The 24,544-nt window shown below is 39.5% G+C and overlaps 1 protein-coding gene across 1 annotated transcript in view; it reads right to left on the bottom strand.

Moving 5' to 3' along the window:
* obscnb (obscurin, cytoskeletal calmodulin and titin-interacting RhoGEF b) overlaps positions 1 to 24,544 on the bottom strand; it is a 533,110-nt gene that overhangs the window by 293,575 nt on the left and 214,991 nt on the right. Inside the window, 8 exon segments of the mRNA XM_059971780.1 lie at positions 1,453 to 1,719; positions 4,608 to 4,870; positions 7,002 to 7,272; positions 10,591 to 10,857; positions 16,453 to 16,719; positions 18,319 to 18,585; positions 19,825 to 20,091; positions 22,682 to 22,948. Of these exon segments, the coding sequence (XP_059827763.1) occupies positions 1,453 to 1,719; positions 4,608 to 4,870; positions 7,002 to 7,272; positions 10,591 to 10,857; positions 16,453 to 16,719; positions 18,319 to 18,585; positions 19,825 to 20,091; positions 22,682 to 22,948 (2,136 nt within the window).

Raw genomic sequence — 24,544 nt, 5'->3', positions numbered from 1 at the left:
CAAAAACAGAGCCTCCCTCAACAGGAAACATCTCGACTACATCTTTGTAAGGCTTTGGAAAAAAGATGTTTGAAAATCAATACCTAAATCTGCAATAAATTCATGGGTAGCAATTACTTTCACCACCCCACTTCCGATATTTCTGAGATCTGGACTATACATAGGAGGCATCTTGAAAGTTAGCACAAACCTGCCTCTTCAAAATCCACCAAATCTACAAGAAGAATAAGCAAACCAATATCAGTGAGGTGTTCCAGACCTACATTGAGGCCACAATCACATCTGAATGGCAAGCCACATCATTCACGGACCTGACACCAAATTGCTGAAGCAAACATTCTATTGCAAGTTCCATTAGTGGAAGAAATTACCAGACAAACCAAGGAACTGATTCAAGGATGTGCTCAAAACCTTAAAAAACAGCAACTACTCCAATGACTCCTAGAATCCTTGGCCCATGACTGCTAAGAGTAGGAATAAAAGCATATGGAATGGTATTGAGAACTCTCATCCCTGCAGGAACCACTCCATCTCACAGGCTACCTAACTTTTACTTGAGATACCACTTGTACCATGTAAACAAAACAGCACAGGAACAGGCCTTTCAGCCCACAATAATGCCTGTGCTGACCATGATGCCAAGTTAAACTCATTTAATCTGCCAGTACTTAATTCATATGCACAATTCCCTGCATGTTCATGCCTTTATCTAAATTTTAAACATCACTACCATATTTGGTCCTGACAAAGGGTCTTGGCCCGAAACGTGAACAGTGCTTCTCCTTATAGATGCTGCCTGGCCTGCTGTGTTCCACCAGCATTTTGAGCGTGTTGTTTGAATTTCCAGCATCTGCAGATTCCCTTGTGTTTGTCCAACCATATTTTCTTCAATTTTGTCACTGATAGCACATTCCAGGCATTTAACACTCCATGTATAAAAGTATTTCACTGTACATCTCCTTTAAATTCTCCCTCTTTCATCTTAAAGGCGTAGATGATATTTGTGACATGTTTCCATCTGGGGCCTCTGCCAATCAAGACCTAGATTAAATGACCACTAGTTTGAGGCATTAGCCAACCACAGGCGGTCAGTTCCCTATTTAAAAAATACCCACTAACTTAAAATGAAGAATCTTGGAGTGACAAAGAATTGAATAAAGGTAGAAAAATTCTTAAAATGACAAAGATGAGAAATATTATTCAGAATTGGAAATTACAACATGAAATCACTAATATATAAAATGCAGACTGATGTAAAAGTGTATTATTCAACTTGCTTGTAAATTGCGATGAGAATGAGCAATTAATTCAGCAAATAAGCATCAGTTCTTGCAATGCCAACTAAGCAGCAGGGTGCTATTAAGGGCTGCTGGCAATTATGAATATATTTAGTGATGAGAATGTGAGATGATGCAATTACAATGATAAATGAGCAACACATTTTTGTCCTACCCTTCACTGTTAAAGAGGCAGTGGTTTGTTGATCACCAGAATAACAGGTATAATCACCACCATCTTCAGGCTTTAGGCTATGAATAAGCAAATCAACACTTGATCCTTCTTGCTTCATCTCATACTTGTCACTTGGGTGAAGTACCAAAGATCCCTTTCTCCATTTTACGGGTGCATCAGGATTATTAATCTCACAATGTAGAGTGGCAGTGCCACCCTCTTCAGCTTCCTCATCCTTAAGTTCTTGTTTGAAAAGTAGTGGCAGTGCTATAGAATGGTAAATTTTATAATTTTTATTAGTCAACATACAGGTCTTACTTCTGGATTTCAGCATGTAATTTTAATCTCACTTGCACCAAATAACATTCTTAGTGAGAGCACCAACAATCCTGAAATGGATTTTTCTTCCCAATTATTCTTGGCCCCCACCCTTCAAAACAAACCTACAAGAAAGGAGCAATTACAATTGAAGCACCATGGGAAGCTTCTGAGCCTGTGTAAGAGTATCAAGGGATAGGCAAACCAGAGACCTTCAAAACAAAATGTGCAGACAGTCCCAGGTTACAGTTTCATTCCTAAGTTGATTTTTTCTAAGTCAGAAACATTTGTTTGCCAAAGCTAACCACATTGTATAACTCTGCATGTGCATACTATAATTCTTGCAGTTCACTGAGTAGCTTCACTGTTTTCAAACTAACATTACCTATAATTAACCTAAGGGAACATATACTGAATCCTGTGATAATGAATGCAATGAAACAGTTTATTATTATTAGCTTGAAAAATACTTAAAATATTTATGGAAGAATATATGGAAAGTCAGAATTTCGTATGTCAGGTCATCTATAACCCCTGGGAACTCCTGTCATTATAAATAAGGTCATGAAAATAATTGAATAAAGGTAAAGATACACAGAGGAGGGAAACTATGAATGAAAATAGTCACATGCAGTAAGGAAATACAAGGTGGAATTGAGGAAAATTCCAAAGCCAAAGGGTGGAGAATATCTTCTGTAGATGTGACATGAATATGTAATGTTGCATATCAAGTTTTAGTGGGCTTGGGACATCATAAGATTAAAATCAAAAGCACAGAGTCTACAAATGAACTGAAAGGAGGTAAATTCTAGTTTCAGCAGAATTTTCAAGTTACTAACCTATTGATCAACTCCAACGTCACAAGTTGAGAAAGGTAGGGAAATGAACAGAAGTTGAAGTAGGAATGAAGGATGGCATTAAGACGAAGGTTGCAGAATATCAAGATAATGGTTAGTTAGTTCAGAGGAATGGTCCACTGTCAGGATAATCATTACCTTATGGAGACGGGAAAGGTAAATACACAAATGGGTAAAAATTTATGCCGTAGCAAAAAAAATCTACTGGAGGAATTCAGTGGGTCAAGCAACATCTACAGAGTGAAAGGAAATGTCATTGTTTTGGGTTGAGACCTTAGACTGGCACTGATAGTGGAGAGGGAAGATAGCTGATATAAAAAGGAGTTGGATGATACCTGGTCTGGCAAGTGGACTGAGGTGGCTTGAGGTATGTTACGTAGAAGAAGTCAGGTGCTTGAGGGGTAGGGTTGGAGATAAGAGAGAGGTATGTAGGTAGATTATAAATACAAATGATAGAGAAAAAACAAGGGGAGAAAAGTAGGGAGAAGAGAGGGTGATCAGCAGAGATAGACGCTACAAGGGCTTAAGTCTGAAAAATAAGGAAGGTGATAATGGGAACAATTGAGGCAGGGAGATTTGACAAATGGAACCAGCTAGGGGAGGGATGAAATGTGAAGGGAAGTAGATAGATGTAAATAATTTGGATAAGAATGTATCAGACATGGTTAGCAGTATCTTGGTAAATCTGTACCCTCTCTAATGTTTCCACATCCTTCACATAAAGAGGCAAACAGAACTTAACACAATACTCCAAGTGTGATCTAACCAGGGTTTTATAGAGCTATAACATTACCTCACAGCTCTTGAACCTAATCCCCCAACTTTGAGAGATTTATAGACTTAGACCAAAAGGTCCCTCCGGACCTCCACACTGTTAAGAATTCTGCTATTAACTATGTATTCCGCCTTCAAGTTCAACCTTCCAAAGAGTATTACTTTTCTGGATTGAACCCCATCTGTCACTTCTCAGTCCAGCCTGTGTGCAATGCGATGCATTTGGAAAATTAAATCAGGTAAGAACATACACAGTAAATGTCAGCTCAGGGATGTTGTTAGAGCTCAGGGCAGCTCTAACTCCCATGGAATTTTGTAGCATGGGATTTGTACATCCATTTCCTTCATACCATAGCAAAACTTAAAAATCTTGTTAATATTTACCAAGATACTGCTAACTATGTCTGATACATTCTCATCCAAATTATTTACATCTATCTACTTCCAATATTCTAGGATGCAGGTCAACAAGTTCTAATCCTATAGTCCCAATAATTTCACCTACTTTTTTTTAAACTAATATTAACATATTTGATTAATTTGCTTTACCAAGGTATTTACTGACGTAGCACAAAAGAATAGAACAGGGTTTTTTTTTAAAAAAAAGAAAACCTGCCCTACTTATGAGACACTTGCCCTAGAAACGTCTAGGGTGTATGAAAACACTAGATGGATACTTGATCCAGTGTTATCAAGCCTGGTGGCACGCAAACACATTTTTCACTTTATGTCAGCACTTTTGATGATATTAAAGCAACTACCAATTACTTAGCATTTTATATTATATCAAGTTGCAGCGCATCTGAAATGTGAAAAAGATAATCTCAAAAACAGACCAGCTATTACAGTCATAATTCCTCGTGTTTGCATCTCAAGATTGTTATGTTTTTCCTTCAATGTTTCAAGAAACATTGCAATATCTTTCAATGTTCCTACTAATATTTTTTATTAATTTTCTGTGAACTGTTGCACAAGAAATCTGAATTCCTAATTAGATTGTAATATAAATAATTACCTATGAATTGTTGCCTATTATACAATTGTAGTTAAACTACAATACTGACAAGAATCCTGATTTCACAAACCTACTAATGAAAAGCCACAAGGTCATCCAGTCAGGAGCAATTTGAAGAAAATAATCAGTTTTTGAGGATGATTTTCTACAGAATATGAGATATCATTTATTCATTTTAAGAGTTCTCCTACCATTCACTTTTATGGAAGCCACAGTCTGTTGATCCCCAGAATCACAGATGTATTCACCAGTGTCTTCCAGTTTTAGGTTATGTATGCGCAACTCAAGGCAAGAACCTTGCTGAACCATTTCATATTTGTCACTTGGATAAATTACCACAGATCCTTTCCTCCATTCCACTGAGGCATCAGGTTTAGTAATCTCACAACATAAAATGACAGTACTGTACTACAAACATTCAAACTTATAAAATATATAAATTAAGCATGACTTACTTCATACACTGAACCAACAAATAAACCCATCAAGTCTCAAGATAACTTAAAAATATTTGGATGCATTGACTATAAATATGTTTGCAGTTTCATATAATTTCTATGCTCTGTTATCAATTTGCAAGGGGAAATATGTAGATGGTTCCTTAATGTTGCTGCAACCAGGGGTGGTAATGGGGACAAACTCCCACTACCTATTAAATGCTCCCAATGGTGTGCACCTCAAATACCCACTGACAACTAAGACCAGCTCCCTGGCCTTCATGTAGAAGCATAGAAAACCTACAGCATAATACAGGTCCTTCGGCCCACAAAGTTATGCCAAACCTTAGAAATCACTAAGCTTACCTATAGCCCTCTAATTTCTAAGCTCCATGTACCTGTCCAAAAGTCTCTTAAAAGACCCTATCGTATCCGCATCCACCACCGTTGCCAGCAGCCCATTCCATGCACTCACCACCCTCTGAGTAAAAAACTTACCCCTGACATCTCCTCTGTACCTACTCCCCAGCACCTTAAACCCGAGTCCTCTTGTGGCAACCATTTCAGCCCTGGGAAAAAGCCTCTGACTATCCACACAATCAATGCCTCTCATCATCTTATATCTATCAGGTCACCCCTCATCCTCTGTCGCTCCAAGGAGAAAAGGCCGAGTTCACTGAAACTGTTCTCATAAGGCATGCTCCCCAATTCAGGCACCATCCTTGTAAATCTCCTCTGCACCCTTTCTATGGCTTCCACATCCTTCCTGTAGTGAGGCAACCAGAATTGAGCACAGTACTCCAAGTGGGATCTGACCAGGTTCCTATATAGCTGCAACATTACCTCTCAGCTCCTAAATTCAATTCCATGATTGATGAAGGCCAATACACAGTACACCTTCTTAACCACAGAGTCAACCTGCACAGCTGCTTTGAGCATCCTATGGACTCGGACCCCAAGATCCCTCTGATCCTCCACACTGTCAAGAGTCTTACCATTAACACTATATTCTACCATCATATTTGACCTACCAAAATGAACCACTTCACACTTACCTGGGTTGAACCCATCTGCCACTTCTCAGTCCAGTTTTGTATCCTATCAATGTCTCGTTGTAACTTCTGACAGCCCTCCACACTATCCACAACACCTCCAACCTTTGTTTCATCAGCAAACTTACTAACCCATCCCTCCACTTCCTCATCCAGGTCATTTAGAAAAATCACAAAGAGTAAGGGTCCCAGAACAGATCCCTGAGGCACTCCACTGGTGACCGACCTCCATGCAGAATATGCATGGTTTAGCTACTAATCCCGACAGAACCATTTCTGACAGGAAAACATGCAAAGGCAAGTTATGATGCATTAAAACCAGTCACTTCAGGCAAATGGGGCTCATCCGCCATGGCTGACAGCTCAACTAGAAGGAAAACTCTGATTTTAAGACTTTATTGACTATACCCTCTTACTGGGAAAGCTTCGGGAGTGAACCCCAAGGGTAAAAGCTGGATCTGGAGTCCCTGAAGCAGTCTTATGTTGAGTTCAATGCTAACTGGCAACTCTGGTGATGCTGTTGGTGCCAAAATGCCATTCCTTTGGATTCATCAGATGTGTGGAGAAGGGAAGCTTGCTACATGGCAGCAGCTTGCTCTTCATATCGTACTGCCCAGGCTTGCATACTTAGATAGCTAGGACTCAGTATCCATGGTCAACCCTGACCAGTGGAGGCCTCCATCTCCATCCATCCATTATCATGTAGATGACTCCAGCATCATTTCCATTTATCAATGTTATGAATATTTCATTATGCTCATTGCTCAAAACACAATAGCCAGATATGCTGAAACATATTCAGTTCAATTGCTGCCTTATTAGCAAACACCTGTCTGGTACATGGAAACAATACTGATGGGTCTAAGGTAAGTGAACAAGAAGAGTTTGGCATCTTGGACAAGAAAGCATACTATCTTTCCTTTCGGTTAGTCCTGACGAAGGGTCTCGGCCCGAAACGTCGACATCGCTTCTCCCTATAGATGCTGCCTAGCCTGCTGTGTTCTACCAGCATTTTGTGTGTGTTGTTGTTTGAATTTCCAGCATCTGCAGATTTCCTTATGTTCACCAATTAATTATAAGCTATGTTTTTAAAAACATACCTTTCACTTTTAAGAAGGCTGTAGTTTTCTGATTCCCTGAATCACAGGAATATTCACCAGCATCTTCTAGTTTTAGGTTGTGAATTAGTAGCTCAACAGAAAGCTCTTTCTGCTTCATTTCATACTTTTTACATGGATGAAGTAGCATTGATTCTTTCCTCCATTTTACTGGAACATCTGGTTTACTAATCAGACAGTGAAAAGTAGCAGTACTATCTTCTTCAGCTTCCACATTCTTAAGCTCTTCTTTGATAAGCACAGGCAGGACTGAAAGAGAAGAATGTTCAAAATTCACAATGATACAGTTCGTTCGACATCCAATCAAGCAAGCATTCTACTCATTATTGAATGAAATTCTGCTATAGTATCCATTCAACAATGCAATAACTTTCTTGAATTATTTTGGCTTTCTAAGATTATACCACTAAAGCATCCAATTCAGTCCCTGAGAAGAGCAGAATTAATTAACTTCAGCCGGGTTGGATATGGTTGCAAAGTTGAAGATCAAAGTTAATGTAGTTAAAATGATCATAGCACCTCAGTTTAACTATCTTTCTATGATGCTTCCTTTAAATATTTCAGATTTGATCTACAAGCAAATACAACAAAATTATTAGTGACTTTCCATGGGATAAGAAGCCGCCCAGAATTAAAATGAGTAAGATGTGTATGTCCAGGGACATGGATGGGCTCAGTCTACCAGACATCAGGGCATATAAATTATCCATTGAAATGACCAAGTTAGCTAAACATTGGGACAGGGCTGATGTTGATTTAGATTGGGGAGTTACAGAGCGGAGCTTGGCCTGCACCACATTCTCCCCTTAACATTCTCTCACAACATGTGAGAAACAAGACTAATCTAAATCTTATACTATTTCACTCAAGGAGTGTGTGGAATACAATTCATAAAGCTTGTAAAATGTCACATTTAAATCAGTTATATTCCTCGCTCTGGAATAACCCTGTGATATGCATTGGGAAAAGAATGGTGTACTGGAAAGATGGAAGATTAAAAGTGTAAATAAAGTAGGTGATCTCTATGAGAATGAGATTTTTATGTTGTATGTGGATTTGCAGAGGAAATATTACTTTGTAGATAAAGAGAATTTCTGGAAGCATTTACAAATAAGACATTGCATTAGTAGCATATTCAAGAATGGTGGTGATGCACCATCAATAACTTTTGGAGACGTGAGGCGAGATATAGGCTTTTATTGGCTGGAAGAAAGAACAAGCAGCAATTGACCACCACACTGCATCCTGGAGACTGAGGCCAGGGCGGTGTCTCCAATCGCCTTTATACCGCGGTCCGTGGGAGGAGTCACAGAAGCAGTCAGCGGGGGGGGGGGGGGGGGGGCGTGTCCAGACAGGTATATGTAGTTCACCACAGGTGGCCCACAAAGTAACCCTTTAACTGAATACCTTACACTACCACAAGAAGTTCAGAAAGCATCAGTGTTTTATAAAATGTTCAAGCACTCTGTGGGTGAACCGTGTAACAATCTCAAAAGCAGTACGGCAGAAGGATCTTGGAAGCGATATTGAAGATAATGAGTGGTCAAATATTTTATCAAATGTGGGTAGACATATTAGGGAAGCCAGAGGGAAATTTATTCAGTATAAGATAGTACACAGCTATTATTTGACACCAACTAGATTCTACAAAATGGGGATTGTTGATAATCATTTATGCTGGAAATGTAAAGATGAGGTGGGCACATATTTTCACATGATTTGGGAGTGTTCCATGGTTCGTCCATTTTGGTGGAAAGTTCTTGATTTGTTGGGGAATTGGTCGGGTTCCACACTGCCCTTGTGCCCACGGCTTTGTCTCCTGGGTGATAGGACAATGATACCTAATGTAAACAATGACAAATCTACAAATTTACTATTTTAAAGGTGGTTCTCATCACAGCTGCAAGAATTATATTGCAAGACTGGAAAACATCCAGATGTCCCACTGTGAGGGAAGGGACTGAGGAAATCGTTAAGATTTCATCATATGAACACATGTTGGGAAGAATTAACAGTGAGGGAAAAGTGCAAGATCCCCACTGGCATCTTACCTTTCCTCACCTGCCTATCTCCTCCCCTTACTACCCGTCCTCCTTCCTTTTCTCCTATGGTCCACTCACTTCTCCTATCAGATCCCTTTCTCTCCAGCCCTTTACCCATCTTACCTGCCTGGCTTCACCTATTACCTTTCAGCTATCCTCCTTCCCCTCCCAACCACCTTTTTATTCTGGTGTCTTCACCCTTCCTTTCCAGTCCTGAAGATGGGTCCTGGCCCAAACATCGACTATTTGTTCATTTCTATGGAACCCAGAGTTCCTCCAGCATTCTGTGTGTATTGCTTTGGATTTCCAGCATCTTCAGAATTTCTTGTGACTTTGTATGTTCTCCCCATGATTGGGCATGTTTCCAACAGATTCTGGTTTCCTCTCACATGCAAAGACATTAAGGTTAGGGTTAGTGAGTTCTGGGCTTGCTATGTTGGTCCCAGAAGCATGGTGACTCAGCACAATCCTTGCTAATTTAATTTGATGCAAACAAAACATTCCACTGTATGTTTCAAAGCTAATCTTTATATGTCTTCAATTCCCATATTTTATAATATGCTCTTACAAAACAAGAGATCATTTGATCAATTCAAATATATACTAGTTAGTGCATTCCCCTTGCTTCAAGCAAATTCTGCTGCAAACCGTTCACATTATTTCCAATTAACCCATCAGAAGGATGTGATAGAAATCAGAACACCCCAAGGCAACACAGGGAGAAGGTGGAAACTCCACGAAGACAGTGCTTGAAGTCAGGATTAAACCCAGATCACTGGAATAGTGTGAAGACAGCACTAACCCCTGCACTGCCCTGTCATTCTGAATAAAGTTTCTTCCTTCACTGCAATAACGACTCTCTTCAGCAATAATTCCACTAATGCTATCATTCCTGAGAACTCAATCTGAAAACTGAGTGAAGTCCCAATGTATTTTTAAAAGAGCTAAATGCAGCTTAGCACAAGAGGCAGGTGATTTTCCATCTTTGCTCAACCCACAAGATGCTAAGCAGGGCATCTGTTTGGTAGCTGCATCTAATGATTTACATTCAAACCACGAATACTTCAGGTCTTCCAAGAGAATCTTTGGCCTTGCAGTGCAGACATTGTAGACTTCTTTCAAGCTACAGGAGGAAAATTAATAGCTCTGTCTATATTCCTAAATAATTTCAAAAATATGAGACAATATTCAGCATCCCTTGCAGCTTTTTATTTACAGATAATAAATACGGTTGAAACTGTATCCATCTCAAATTCACATATCATATTTTAGTGAAAGCTTCTACCCTGCCTCCATCAGATTTTTAGATGGACAATGAACCAACCCATGAAAGCTATCTCACAATTTTTGCTCATTTTGTCCTACTTACTTAATTTAAATATATTTCTTATTGTAATTTATAGTATTTATGCATTGCACTGTAATGCTGCTACAAAACATATTTCATGACATACATCAGTGATATTAAACCTGATTCTATTAAACTTAAGAATGAAACTTTAGTAAGTAATGATCAGTATCTTACCTTTCACTTTTAAAGATGCACTTGTTTCTTGGTCCCTTGTCAGACAGGTATATTTTCCAGCATCTTCAGGTTTTAAATTATGAATAAGTAATTCAACATGGGAACCCCTTTGCTTTATTTCATGTTTCTCACTTGGATGAAGTACCATAGCCCCTTTCCTCCACTCCACTTGGACATCTGGTTTAGTTATCTCACAGTGCAGAACACCAGTAGAACCCTCTTCAGCTTCTTTGTTTTGAAGCCTTAGTTTGAAAAGCACAGGAAGGGCTAAGAAAGAGGGATTTAATTCATGAATGATGAACTTTGTTTTCAAAAGGGAAAATTGAATACTCTGAAATTTCAAATAAACTTAGCAAGAAAATAAAAAGCAATTTAATTTCAAGATTCTGCTAACATTTATAAATATTACTTCTCCAGTTGTTGACTGGAACAATTTGATAACATAAATTTCTATTGTAACAAATAAGCTGCTTCTTTCTTTAAAGTTGATCATTTCTGTCATCCAATTCTCGACTGATCACTTAGTATTAATACCAGATGGCTAATAGCAGGCAGAATTTATGAAACTTCAGTTTTTTTCTGGAAACTTCATTAAATGCATGTTTTGTAATACTTCTTTATACTGTACACGCACATTTATATAATTCCACACTCTGCACAAATTAAAATTAAAAGATGACTTTCCAATGAGTCAGAACTTGCTAGGACCGTCACATCCAGCTGATGGCACTTAACCCTCTAATCCCCACTCAATGCCTCCAACAATTCAGACTTAAAGAGGGATCTATGAACACATGGTATGCTTCATGTCTGAACATATCTTGGAATGTTGTAATAAAGAACAAATATGCAGAGTTTCTTAAGATTTATGATAGGAAAATCTATCCACTGAACCTCTTCTTAGTTTGACTTAGCTTAGGAACTGCAACAACATTGCATAAACTTCCAGTCAAAATGGCACCTGCATACAACACTCTTTTGGTTGACACCTTCTGGATAGATCATGAAACCACATATTTCACTTCTTTTAGGTCTCAAAACTTTTGTTTTTCATCTTGAATGTGATTCTGGAACTGTTGGAGCCTGTGATTTGCTGTTTGGATGTTTGGGTGTTTGGGTGTTCCAGCTCCTTGCAGTCTCCAAGAAGATTCCAGGAGGCAGAGGCAATGTGAGTGAACCTCATGGAGGGCAGGCAGCAGGACAGTGCACAAGCCAATGTTCAACTCCATTTCACCGATTAAAGCTTCCATTGTTCACCAATAAAAGCGACGAGGAAACAGAAAACTTACAGCACAATACAGGCCCTTCAGCCCACAATGCTGTGCCGAACATGTATGTACTTTAGAAATTACCTACGGTTACCCACAGCTCTCTATTTTTCTAAGCTCCACGTACCTAACCAGGAGCCTCTTAAAAGACCCTATCGTATCTGCCTCCACCACCATCACTGGCAGCCCATTCTACGCACTCACCACTTTCTCCATTAAAAACATACCTCTGACAACTCCTCTGTACCAGTAGTGTACTACTGGGATCTCTACTGATTGTAATATTCATTACGTTTTGATCTGAATGTGTGTGGCATGATTAGTAAGTTCCTAATGACTATGCACTGCATCAATCCCCCCCTCCTGTCTTCTCCTATCATTTTGGATCTCCCCCTTCCCCTTCCACTTTCAAATCTCTTACTATCTCTTCTTTCAATAAGTCCTAACGAAGGGTCTCGGCGCAAAATGTCGACTGCACTTCTTCCTATGAATGCTGCCTGGCCTACTGCGTTCCACCAGCATTTTGTGTGTGTTGCCTGAATTTCCAGCATCTGAAGATTTCCTTGTGTTTGAGTAATAGTAGATGGAATTTAATCCTGTAAATATGATGTGATATATTTTTGGGGGATTAGTCGGGGTAGAACACACACATTGAATGGTAAAGCACTAAGGAGTATGGAAAAGTAGGTGGTCTTTGATGTACAAATCCAACTATCCCTGAAGGTAGTGAAGGAGGCATATGGGAATGATGCCTGTATCAGCTGGCATGAAGAATACAAGAATAAGTGTTACAGTGTAGCTTCACAGGGTCATGTAGCATGGAAATTAACCCTTTGGCCAACCTGTCCATGCTGACTAAGTTATCAATTTCAGCTAGTCTCACACCTGTATTTGGCCCATTTCCCTGTAAAGCTTTCTTATCCATGAACCTGTCTAAATACTTTTTTAAATTCGGCCCACCACTTCCTTTGGCAGCTCTTTCCATACACACAACAGCCTGCTACAACCCTGGGAAAGCAGTCTAGCCTATCCAGTTTTTCCTCATCACTCAAATGCCAGACCTGGCCAGATCCCTGTGACTCTTTTCTGCACCCTTTTCAGCTTAATGACATCCTTCCTATAACTAGCAAACAGTACGGCATACAAGACTTGTGATCTGGTCTAACCAACATCATGTACAGCTGCAACATGACATCCTTATAGTCAATGCACCAACCAATGAGTGGAAGTGTGCCAAACACTTTCTTCATCGCCCTGGTTTAACTTCCCAAAATGCAACCCTTTGCATTTGTCCAGATTAGGTACCATTTGCTATTCCTTAGCCCACTTTTCCAGGTGATCTAGATCCTGTTGAAATCTTTGATAATATTGTTCATTACATCAATTTTTGGGGTCATTTGCAAACACAAACCATTATAAAAAGGTTACTACAGCTGGAATACAAACTGTATGCTATTGGAAGGACAGGACTATACTGGTGAAATGTAGAAGCAACTCATTAGGATGTCACCCAGGGAAAGTGCTTCACTTTGGAAAAGAGACTGGATAGGCTAAGTTTCTTACTCTTGGTACAAACCAATGAGCATAGGTTTAAAGTAATGCAGAGGGATTTGAGAAGATGTTTTTCTTACCCATCTGAATTACCGAGTGGGCTATGGGCTAAGTGCGAGAAAACGGTATTCAGGTTGATGGGTTCTTGATAGTACTTAGTGTAGATGATGAGCTAAAGGCCCTCTTTCTATACTGTATGGTTCTATATGATTCTGTGAAAACCTTTTTTACAATCATTAAGAGTTTGATTGCTTTTTAACGATGATTTAAATGCACCTGGGTTTTGTGAACACTCAAAAGCATTTAAAGTCCCTAATAAATGCGTGAGGTCTTGCTGGCTACAAAAGATTTTCCTCAATTCTAAAATGATAAATTTCTTAATATCTTATGATGCTTAAGTCCTGTTGGACTGTACGGGAATGGAAAATTGGAATTACCAATTACAAGTCTTGTGGAAGGATACAAATGCACCGAAGCAAGGTTGGTCATTACCCTCACTGAATCTGAAGATTCTGTTATTCGAACAGCGTCCCCCCCCCCCCCCCGTGTGGCAACGGGGAGGAAGTGGACCCCATCTGAAGCCGTTCAGAGTGCTAGGTCTGCTCTTCACTTCAGGGATGTGGTTGGCCAATTCCAACATGGGAGAGCCGGTCTCGAGCTCGTCCCAAAGGCTCCTCAATGGCACAAAGCAACATCAGTGCAGAAGAGACAGCTTGTGGTGGAGGAGGTGAGGAGACAAGAGGAGGCGAAATGATACGCCAGAGCCATTTCAATGGCCAAGCAGGGCCAATGGACTAATTGGGAGAGCCTGGAAAAGAGAAAACTCAGCTGGCGTGACATCTGGGAGATGTAGGGATCTGGCATCAATCTTGGAACAGAGGCAAACCACCGTAAACGCTCTCCCACAAACATCTGCAGGAAATATCCACATTACACAATTTGTACCAGCAGACCAACCTCCAGAGCACCAGGTAACATCAAAGGATATAAGCATTCTGCATGTTGCTAGGGATTGGAAAATGGACGTGGACTTGGAGAAAAAGCTTGTGTTTCCCCCAGACATTGCGGTTACAACACTCTGGCCAGACATAGTCCTGTGGTCCACAACAGCCAAGCTGGCATATGTTGTGGAATTGACAGTACCATGGGAAGATGGTGTTGAAGAAGCTTATGAGAGGAAAAAGACCAAGTACTCTGAACTGGCAACTGAAGCTGCTCAGAATGGCTGGAAGACCAAGATTTTCCCTGTAGAAGTGGGATGTAGGGGATTCGTTGCTACATCTACAACCAGTCTATTGAAGAAGGTGGGGGTGAGGGATGTCTCCCTCCAACAAGCAATCAAATCCTTGTCAAACTCAGCAGAGCAAAGCAGCAATTGGATTTGGATTAAAAGGAAAGACAATAACTGGGCTGCAAGATGAAGACAGGAGGGTATGGAACTGAGGGGCAGGGATGTATCTGGGATGCCAGGTAGCACCGTTGAGCCCTCTGGAGATGTTGTGGGCTTATCAACGAAATGTCAAAGAAGCTAGGGTGCCCACCTGATGACCCCGATGAAGTAGCTACCCTCCTCGTCACCACCCCAAGCCTACTGCCAACATCGAGAGTGCCGACTTTATCATTGGGATTGAAACATCAAGTCCTAGTAGCTCTACTCTACTGTGAGGTCTTGCTAGCTACAAAAGATTTTCCTCAATTCTAAAATGATAAATTTCTTAATATCTACAGGCAGACTGACAAATTTCCTCTTTCCTGCATGTTGATAGTTTTTTGTCAGGCAAACAAAAGGATGTCAAGATTTCAGGAACAATTTACCTACTTCTGAAAATCATTTGAGCCAATCAAGTATAACAAGGTAACTTGTCAATTACTATTGTTTCTTTTGATTTCATTAAGTACGTCGCAGCAGATATTTTGTTTCTGGATAACTACCGCATTAATAATTCAATATATATACTGTGTATACAATACTGTGCAAAGGTCTTAGGCATATGTAAAAGAATTCCTTAAAGTGAAGATGCTTTCAAAAATTTTGGTTAAGTTTCTAAATATCACAAAAATTACTATAAAGAGCTGTAAGCAGTAAATAAACTAAATCAAATCAATATTTGGTGTAACTACCCTTTCCCTTTAAAACTTCATTAATTCTCTTAGGTACACTGTTGTGCAATTTTATAAGAAAATCGACTGGTAGGTTGTTTCAAGTATCTTGGAGAACTTCTGCAGACTTTGGCTGTCTCACTTGCTTCTGCCTCTCTGGATAATCATGGACAGCTTCAATAACATTGAGTTCAGGGCTCTGTAGAGGCCATACCATTTGAAACCATATAAAAAATCTAGGGTGCTTAAGCCTTTTGCACAGTACTGTGCATTATCCCATTTTTTAGAAATCCAATTATTTCAGTACTTGGTTCATCTGTTCTGTTTATTGTATTGTATTTAAATTCTCTGCTGACATTATTTCCTGTCGTCATTTTAAACTTAGCAGGACACTGTCTTCCGTGCTTGTTTAAATTTACTGGGACTATGTTCCCCTGCACATTTTAAATTTCATGAGATCCAATTCCCCGTCCTTTTAAAATTACTGAGGTTCTGTTTTTTAATGATCTCCTTAAATATAAAGTGTTTGGAAAATTAATTGCGCAGCTGTCGAACATATAAAAATAAGTGAATTAATAACATGATGGTGTATTACTCAGTGTAATATCTAACAGACTAGAGAACCTGTCAGTTCAGTGCCATCAAAATCCTGAGGCTGCCAGATTAATGCAATTCTATTGAGGTGCACAATAATTATCAAATTATCTTCAAGTATATTTCAATCTAATCTGCAAAATAAAAGCTAAACATTGATTAAGAAGTATTGTGCATTGTTTGATCTCCCAAAATTTCCTTCCATGCAATTTTGATAATGACAAAAGGAATATTATAACATTGCTAATACCACAGTTATATTGAAGGAAATATTTTTGATCAGGTGCTGAATGATATCTTTGGAAATGACTGAAAATAAATTTGTCATTAAAGATGCTTGCGTTAATACCTTTCACTTTTAGAAAACCTGATGTTTTCTGATCCCTTGAATCGCAGGTATACTCTCCAGCATCTTCAACTTTTAGGCTATGAATGATCAACTCCACACAGGAACCCTTTTGTTTCATTTCATACTTCTCACTTGGATGAAGCACCACAGATCCCTTTCTCCATTCCACTGGGGCATCCGGTTTTGAGATTTCACATTGCAGAGTGACAGTACAGTCCTCTTCAGCTTCCTTATTCTGAAGCTCTTTTTTGAAACGCACAGGAAGGGCTAAGAGAGACAATGAGTAAGTTCATGGTGATGTACTTCAATTATGATTCAAGAATGATATTGCTGATCAAATATTCCATGCCAGATTGTTATACTGCTTAGTCCCATCAACATGTCTCTGGACGATAAGCCTCCATACCCCTCCTGCCCAAACTTCCCTTACATGTTGAAATCAGATCAACACAAACTACTTTGGCTGACATCCCATTCTATATTCTCACAACCCTCAGAGTGAAGTTGTTCCTCCTCAGGTTCCCTTTAAACAGTTCACCTTTCATCCTTAACCCATGACCTCTAGTGGAAAATGTGTGCTTGCATTTTCCCTCTCTACACCCCTCATAATTTTGCACACTTCTATCAAATCTCCCCTCATTCTCCTATGCTCCAGGGAATAAAGTCCTAACCTATACAACCGTTCCTTATAGCTCAGGTCCTCAAGTCTGAACATCCTTGTAATTTTTTTTCCGCACTCTTTCATTCTTATTCAACATAGGCAGTTGTGAAATTACACATTTTGACAAGTTACACCAGGCCAGGACTTACACAGTAAATGACATGGTTCTATGAAGTGCTGGAGAACAGAAAGGTCCAAGGGCCAATGTATTATTTACTAAAAGTAGCGACACAGATAGCCAAGTCAGTGAAGACGGTATTGGACATGCTTGTCAACATGAATGGTGCACAGAGGACAAGAAGTTGGTGAGACTCTATCCGGCATATTGTCCACTGATCTAGTCACAATGGAAGAACATGACTAAGGTGGGTACCATGCAGAAAAGGTTCACAAGGTTGCTATTATGACTGGTGTGGTAGTTATTAAGAGAGACCGGATCAGTTGGAATTATGATCACTGGAACAACAGAAGCTCATGGACAGAGATTTATAAAATTATGAAGGGCATAGATAGGAGAATGGTCATGGTCTTTTTCCACACGAAAGAAAAGTTGAAAAATAGAAAGGCAAATTGAGCAACATGTTTTCCCACACAGCAGACCATGGATATATGGAATAGCTGCTTCAGGAAATAATAGAGGTGGGTTACAATTACAGAGATTACAAGACATTTGTACGTTAAGGTCAAGAGAGTGATAGCAAATACAACTAGCTCAGGAGAGTACCTTGGTTGACATTGACAAGTTGGTCAAAGGTCTTAGCATTCTGTGCTGTATGCGATGACTCTATGACATTATTAAAATGACTTGAATATTACTTGGTGAAATATTTAACAGTGTGGAGAACTTGCCAGGTCAGTAACAGAAAAAATCTTTACAGTGCCAGATTAAATTTTGCTCTAGTATTTTAATAGTGTAAAGTTTTATTCTGGAGTAGAATATCTAATTCCCAAATTATAACTGAATATATTTTATCCTCATATGTACCGTTTGTAAAACAGAAGAAAAGTTTGACTAGAAATTATCTTACAATTCAGATTTTCAAAATTTGCTGCATTGCAAATTTGATAGTGCGGAAGTAATATTCCATATTCCATAAGGTTACATTGAAGGAAAAGAGCACTACTAACAATTATCAATAAGGTACTGAATGAAAATGTTTGAGACGACAGAATAAATTAGTCATTAAAGATAGTTACTGCCATACCCTTCACTTTCAGAAAGCCTGATGTTTTGTGATCCCTTGAATCGCAGGTATACTCTCCAGCATCTTCAACTTTTAGGCTATGAATGATCAACTCCACGCAGGAACCCTTTTGTTTCATTTCATACTTCACACTTGGATGAAGCACCACAGATCCCTTTCTCCATTCCACTGGGGCATCTGGTTTTGAGATTTCACATCGCAGAGTGACAGTACCGTCCTCTTCAGCTTCCTTATTCTGTAGCTCTTTTTTGAAACGCACAGGAAGGGCTAAGAGAGACAATGAGTAAGTTCATGGTGATGTACTTCAGTTATGATTCAAGAATGATATTGCTGATCAAATACAGAATATTATATCCCGTCATCTCTCATATATTTTAATAATTTAGGAGTGAATGTAGGTAGTTTGAATAGTAAGTCAGTGGATGATAACAAAATTGTTGTGGGGGACAGTAAAGAAGATTGTCCGAGGATCCAACAGGATCTGCAACAAATCGGAACCTAGGCAAAGGAACGACAGGTAGAATTCATAGTCATGGAGCACTACAGCACAGAAACAGACCTTTTTGCCCATCTAGTCAAGATGTTGGTGAGTCTCTATCTGGCATATTGTCCACTGATCCAGTCACAATGGAAGAACATGACTAAGGTGGGTACCATGCAGAAAAGGTTCACAAGGATGCTATTAAGATTGGTGTGCCAGACTTATGAGGAAAGACCAGATCAGATGGAACTATGATCACTGGAACAACAGAAGCTCATGGATAGAGATTTATAAAATCATGAAGGGCATAGATAGGAGAATGGTCACGGTCTTTTTTACAGGAAAGAAAAGTTGAAAAATAGAGGGCACAAATTTAAGACAAGAGATTTAAGATTTAAAGGCAAGTTGAGAAACATGTTTTCCCACGCAGCAGGCCATGGATATATGGAATAGCTGCTTCAGGAAATAATAGAAATGGGTTAAAATTACAGAGATTACAGGACATTTGTATGTTCATAAGGTCAAGAGGGTGATAGTAAATAGAACGAGCTCAGGAGAGTACCTTGGTTGACATTGACAAGTTGGTCAAAGTGCTGTATGCGATGACTCTATGACATTATTAAAATGATTTGAATATTACTTGGTGAAATATTTAACAGTGTGGAGAACTTGCCAGGTCAGTAACAGTAAAAATCTTTACTGTGTCGGATTAAATTTTACTCTAGTATTTTAATAGTGTAAAGTTTTAATCTGGTGCAGAATATCTAATTACCAAATTATAACCGAATATATTTTATCCTCATATGTAAAACAGAAGAAAAGTTTGACTTGAAATTATCTTGCAATTCAGATTTTCAAAAATTGCTGTACTGCAAATTTGATAGAGCAAAAGTAATATTCCATATTGCTAATACTAAGGTCACAATGAAGGAAAAGGGGACTACTAACAATTATCAGTAAGGTACTGAATGAAAACTTTTGAGACAACTGAATAAATTAGTCATTAAAGATCTTTACTGCCATACCCTTCACTTTCAGAAAGCCTGATGTTTTGTGATCCCTTGAATCGCAGGTATACTCTCCAGCATCTTCAACTTTTAGGCTATGAATGATCAACTCCACGCAGGAACCCTTTTGTTTCATTTCATACTTCACACTTGGATGAAGCACCACAGATCCCTTTCTCCATTCCACTGGGGCATCTGGTTTTGAGATTTCACATCGCAGATTGACAGTACTGTCCTCTTCAGCTTCCTTATTCTGAAGCTCTTTTTTGAAACGCACAGGAAGGGCTAAGAGAGACAATGAGTAAGTTCATGGTGATGTACTTCAGTTATGATTCAAGACCGATATTGCTGATCAAATACAGAATATTATATCCCGTCATCTCTCACATATTTTAATAATTTAGGAGTGAATGTAGGTAGTTTGAATGGTAAGTCAGTAGATGTTCACAAAATTGGTGTTGGTGACAGTAAAGATTGTCCGAGGACGCAACAGGATCTACAACAAATCGGAACCTAGGCGAATGAATGACAGCTAGAATTCATAGTCATGGAGCACTGCAGCACAGAAACAGACCTCTTTTGCCCATCTAGTCAATGCCAGACTGTTACTCTGCCTAGTCCCATCAACTTGCCTCTGGACAACAGACCTGCATACCCCACCTGCCCAAGTATTTATCCAAACTATACTTAAATATTGAAATCAGATCAATAAACACTACTTCCTCTGACAGCCCGTTCTACACACTCATTATCCTCTGAATGAAGAAGTTCCTCATCATACTCCCTTTAAACATTTCATCTTTCATTCTTAAACCATGACCTCGAGTTCTAGTCTCAGCCAACCTCAGTGCAAAATGTCTGCTTGCATTCACCATATCTACAGCTCTCAATTTTGTACACCTCTATTCCCTGGAGCAAAGGAGAATGAGGGGAGATTTGATAAAGTCCTAACCTATACAACCATTCCTTATAACTCAGGTCCTCAAGTCCTTGCAACATCCTTGCAATTGTTTTCAGCATTCTTTCAATCTCAAAGAACTCAGACAGTTATCAAGTGACACATTTTGACAAGTTACACCAGGGCAGGACTTACACAGTAAATAACATGGTGCTATGAAGTTCTGTAGAACAGAAAGGTCTAAGGGCCAAAGTATAATTTACTAAAAGTAGCGACACAGATCTGGCATATTGTCCACTGATCTAGTCAGCACGGTAGAATGTGATTCAGTTGGAGACCATGCAGAACAGGTTAACAAGGATGGTAAGACTGGTGTGCCAGAGTTATGAGGAGAGACCAGATCAGATGGAACTATGACCCCTGGGACAAAAGAAGCTCATGAACTGAGATTTATAAAATCAGGAGGGGAAGTTCAGAGAATGGTCACAGTCTTTTACACGGGGGAGGAAAGCCAAAAACTAGAGGGCATACATTTAAGGTAAGAAATTTAAGATTTAAAGACAAGTTGAGGAGCAAGTTTTTCCGTACAGAAAATGGTGGATGCTTGTATAACACCTTGATAAGATTTTTACTGCTACTCTGTAGGTACTTCATTTTAGCATTTCTGTATGAACAGTCTGTTCTGCTTTCAGCTTGTTTGGGTTTGAGCCAAAACAAGAAGCTTTGCTTCTCAACTCAGGAATGTGGTGTCAGCCACTCAGGATGGTAGAGTTGGGATTGAGTTCCAGGGAATGCGAGGTGGACAAGCCTTTGGTGGTGGGAGCTGGGACAGGACTGGAAGGAGATTGATGGTGCATGCTGTCCCTGTTGCCCATGGTGCTTTGTGGAGTTGAATGGTTTCAAGGAGGAAGGACCAATACTCCCTTTCAAGATTTCGAGTAACCTTCGGAAGGTGATCTGTGCTTTCATGCAGACCAAGGGTCCAGTGCTTGAGTTACATACAAGTTCAAGATTTGAGCTCCACCATGAACATGTGACTGTTTAAGTGTAATGGGCCTTTCTGTTTTTTGGTTTCTTTCCTTTATTAACAGTCTGCTTAAGTCAACATTCTCAAATATACTTCTCATTCATTGTATGCAGTGTTCGATCTGTCATTTCTTCCAATGGGTAATTGCCTGGGGGCAGTAAATCACACAGCATTCACTCAAACCGGGGTTTGGGTGAGCGAGACATCCCAACCTCATAGATTGGGCAGGACCAAAGTCATACACACCATAGACATACGAAGCTAGAGAAAGGTGTGATTCTCACCACGGAATCCAGTGGCTTTTAGCGAGGGGCTAACAAGACGCATTTCAAGGGATGCCCAGTAAAAGAGGGCTTCATGTGGAATAAGCTGCTTCAGGAAATAGTAGAAGGAGGTTACAATTACAAAGTTTACAAGACATTTGGACAGTCATAAGGTCAAGAGGGTGATAGCAAATGGAACTTAGCTCAGGAAGGGACCTTAGTTGGAGTTGACAAGTTGGTCGAAGGAACTAATTTTCTGTGCTGTATGCGATCACTCTACGACCTTATTAAAGCATGTTGACTATTACTTGGCATAATATTTAATCGTGTGGAGAACTTGCCAGGTCAGTAACAAAAAAATCTTTAGATTGCCAGATTGAGTTTTGCTCTACTATTTTAATAGTGTAGTTTTACTATAGTGCAGAATTTATAATTACTAAATTATAACCGAATATATTTTATCCTCATATGTAAAATAAAAGAAGTTTGACTAGAAATTATCTTACAATTCAGATTTTCAAAATTTGCTGCAATGCAAATTTGATAAGTCAAAAATAATCATTCATATTGCTAAACTAAGGTCACATTCAAGGAAACGGGGACTACTAACAATTATCAGTAAGGTACTGAATGAAAACTTTTGAGACCACTGAATAAATTAGTCATTAAAGATAGTTACTGCCATACCCTTCACTTTCAGAAAGCCTGATGTTTTGTGATCCCTTGAATCGCAGGTATACTCTCCAGCATCTTCAACTTTTAGGCTATGAATGATCAACTCCACGCAGGAACCCTTTTGTTTCATTTCATACTTCACACTTGGATGAAGCACCACAGATCCCTTTCTCCATTCCACTGGGGCATCTGGTTTTGAGATTTCACATCGCAGAGTGACAGTACCGTCCTCTTCAGCTTCCTTATTCTGTAGCTCTTTTTTGAAACGCACAGGAAGCGCTAAGAGAGACAATGAGTAAGTTCATGGTGATGTACTTCAGTTATGATTCAAGAATGATATTGCTGATCAAATACAGAATATTGTATCCTGTCATCTCTCATATATTTTAATAATTTAGGAGTGAATGTAGGTAGTTTGAATAGTAAGTCAGTGGATGATAACAAAATTGTTGTGGGGGACAGTAAAGAAGATTGTCCAAGGATCCAACAGGATCTGCAACAAATCGGAACCTAGGCAAAGGAACAACAGGTAGAATTCATAGACATGGAGCACTACAGCACAGAAACAGACCTTTTTGCCCATCTAGTCAAGATGTTGGTGAGTCTCTATCTGGCATATTGTCCACTGATCTAGTCAGCACGGTAGAATGTGATTCAGTTGGAGACCATGCAGAACAGGTTAACAAGGATGGTAAGACTGGTGTGCCAGAGTTATGAGGAGAGACCAGATCAGATGGAACTATGACCCCTGGGACAAAAGAAGCTCATGAACTGAGATTTATAAAATCAGGAGGGGAAGTTCAGAGAATGGTCACAGTCTTTTACACGGGGGAGGAAAGCCAAAAACTAGAGGGCATACATTTAAGGTAAGAAATTTAAGATTTAAAGACAAGTTGAGGAGCAAGTTTTTCCATACAGAAAATGGTGGATGCTTGTATAACACCTTGATAAGATTTTTACTGCTACTCTGTAGGTACTTCATTTTAGCATTTCTGTATGAACAGTCTGTTCTGCTTTCAGCTTGTTTGGGTTTGAGCCAAAACAAGAAGCTTTGCTTCTCAACTCAGGAATGTGGTGTCTGCCACTCAGGATGGTAGAGTTGGGATTGAGTTCCAGGGAATGCGAGGTGGACAAGCCTTTGGTGGTGGGAGCTGGGACAGGACTGGAAGGAGATTGATGGTGCATGCTGTCCCTGTTGCCCATGGTGCTTTGTGGAGTTGAATGGTTTCAAGGAGGAAGGACCAATACTCCCTTTCAAGATTTCGAGTAACCTTCGGAAGGTGATCTGTGCTTTCATGCAGACCAAGGGTCCAGTGCTTGAGTTACATACAAGTTCAAGATTTGAGCTCCACCATGAACATGTGACTGTTTAAGTGTAATGGGCCTTTCTGTTTTTTGGTTTCTTTCCTTTATTAACAGTCTGCTTAAGTCAACATTCTCAAATATACTTCTCATTCATTGTATGCAGTGTTCGATCTGTCATTTCTTCCAATGGGTAATTGCCTGGGGGCAGTAAATCACACAGCATTCACTCAAACTGGGGTTTGGGTGAGCGAGACATCCCAACCTCATAGATTGGGCAGGACCAAAGTCATACACACCGTAGACATACGAAGCTAGAGAAAGGTGTGATTCTCACCACGGAATCCAGTGGCTTTTAGCGAGGGGCTAACAAGACGCATTTCAAGGGATGCCCAGTAAAAGAGGGCTTCATGTGGAATAAGCTGCTTCAGAAAATAGTAGAAGGAGGTTACAATTACAAAGTTTACAAGACATTTGGACAGTCATAAGGTCAAGAGGGTGATAGCAAATGGAACTTAGCTCAGGAAGGGACCTTAGTTGGAGTTGACAAGTTGGTCGAAGGAACTAATTTTC

Source organism: Hypanus sabinus, chromosome 6 (genome assembly GCF_030144855.1).
Source record: "Hypanus sabinus isolate sHypSab1 chromosome 6, sHypSab1.hap1, whole genome shotgun sequence".
Taxonomy (NCBI): domain Eukaryota; kingdom Metazoa; phylum Chordata; class Chondrichthyes; order Myliobatiformes; family Dasyatidae; genus Hypanus; species Hypanus sabinus.
This window is presented reverse-complemented; position numbering and strand designations above follow the sequence as displayed.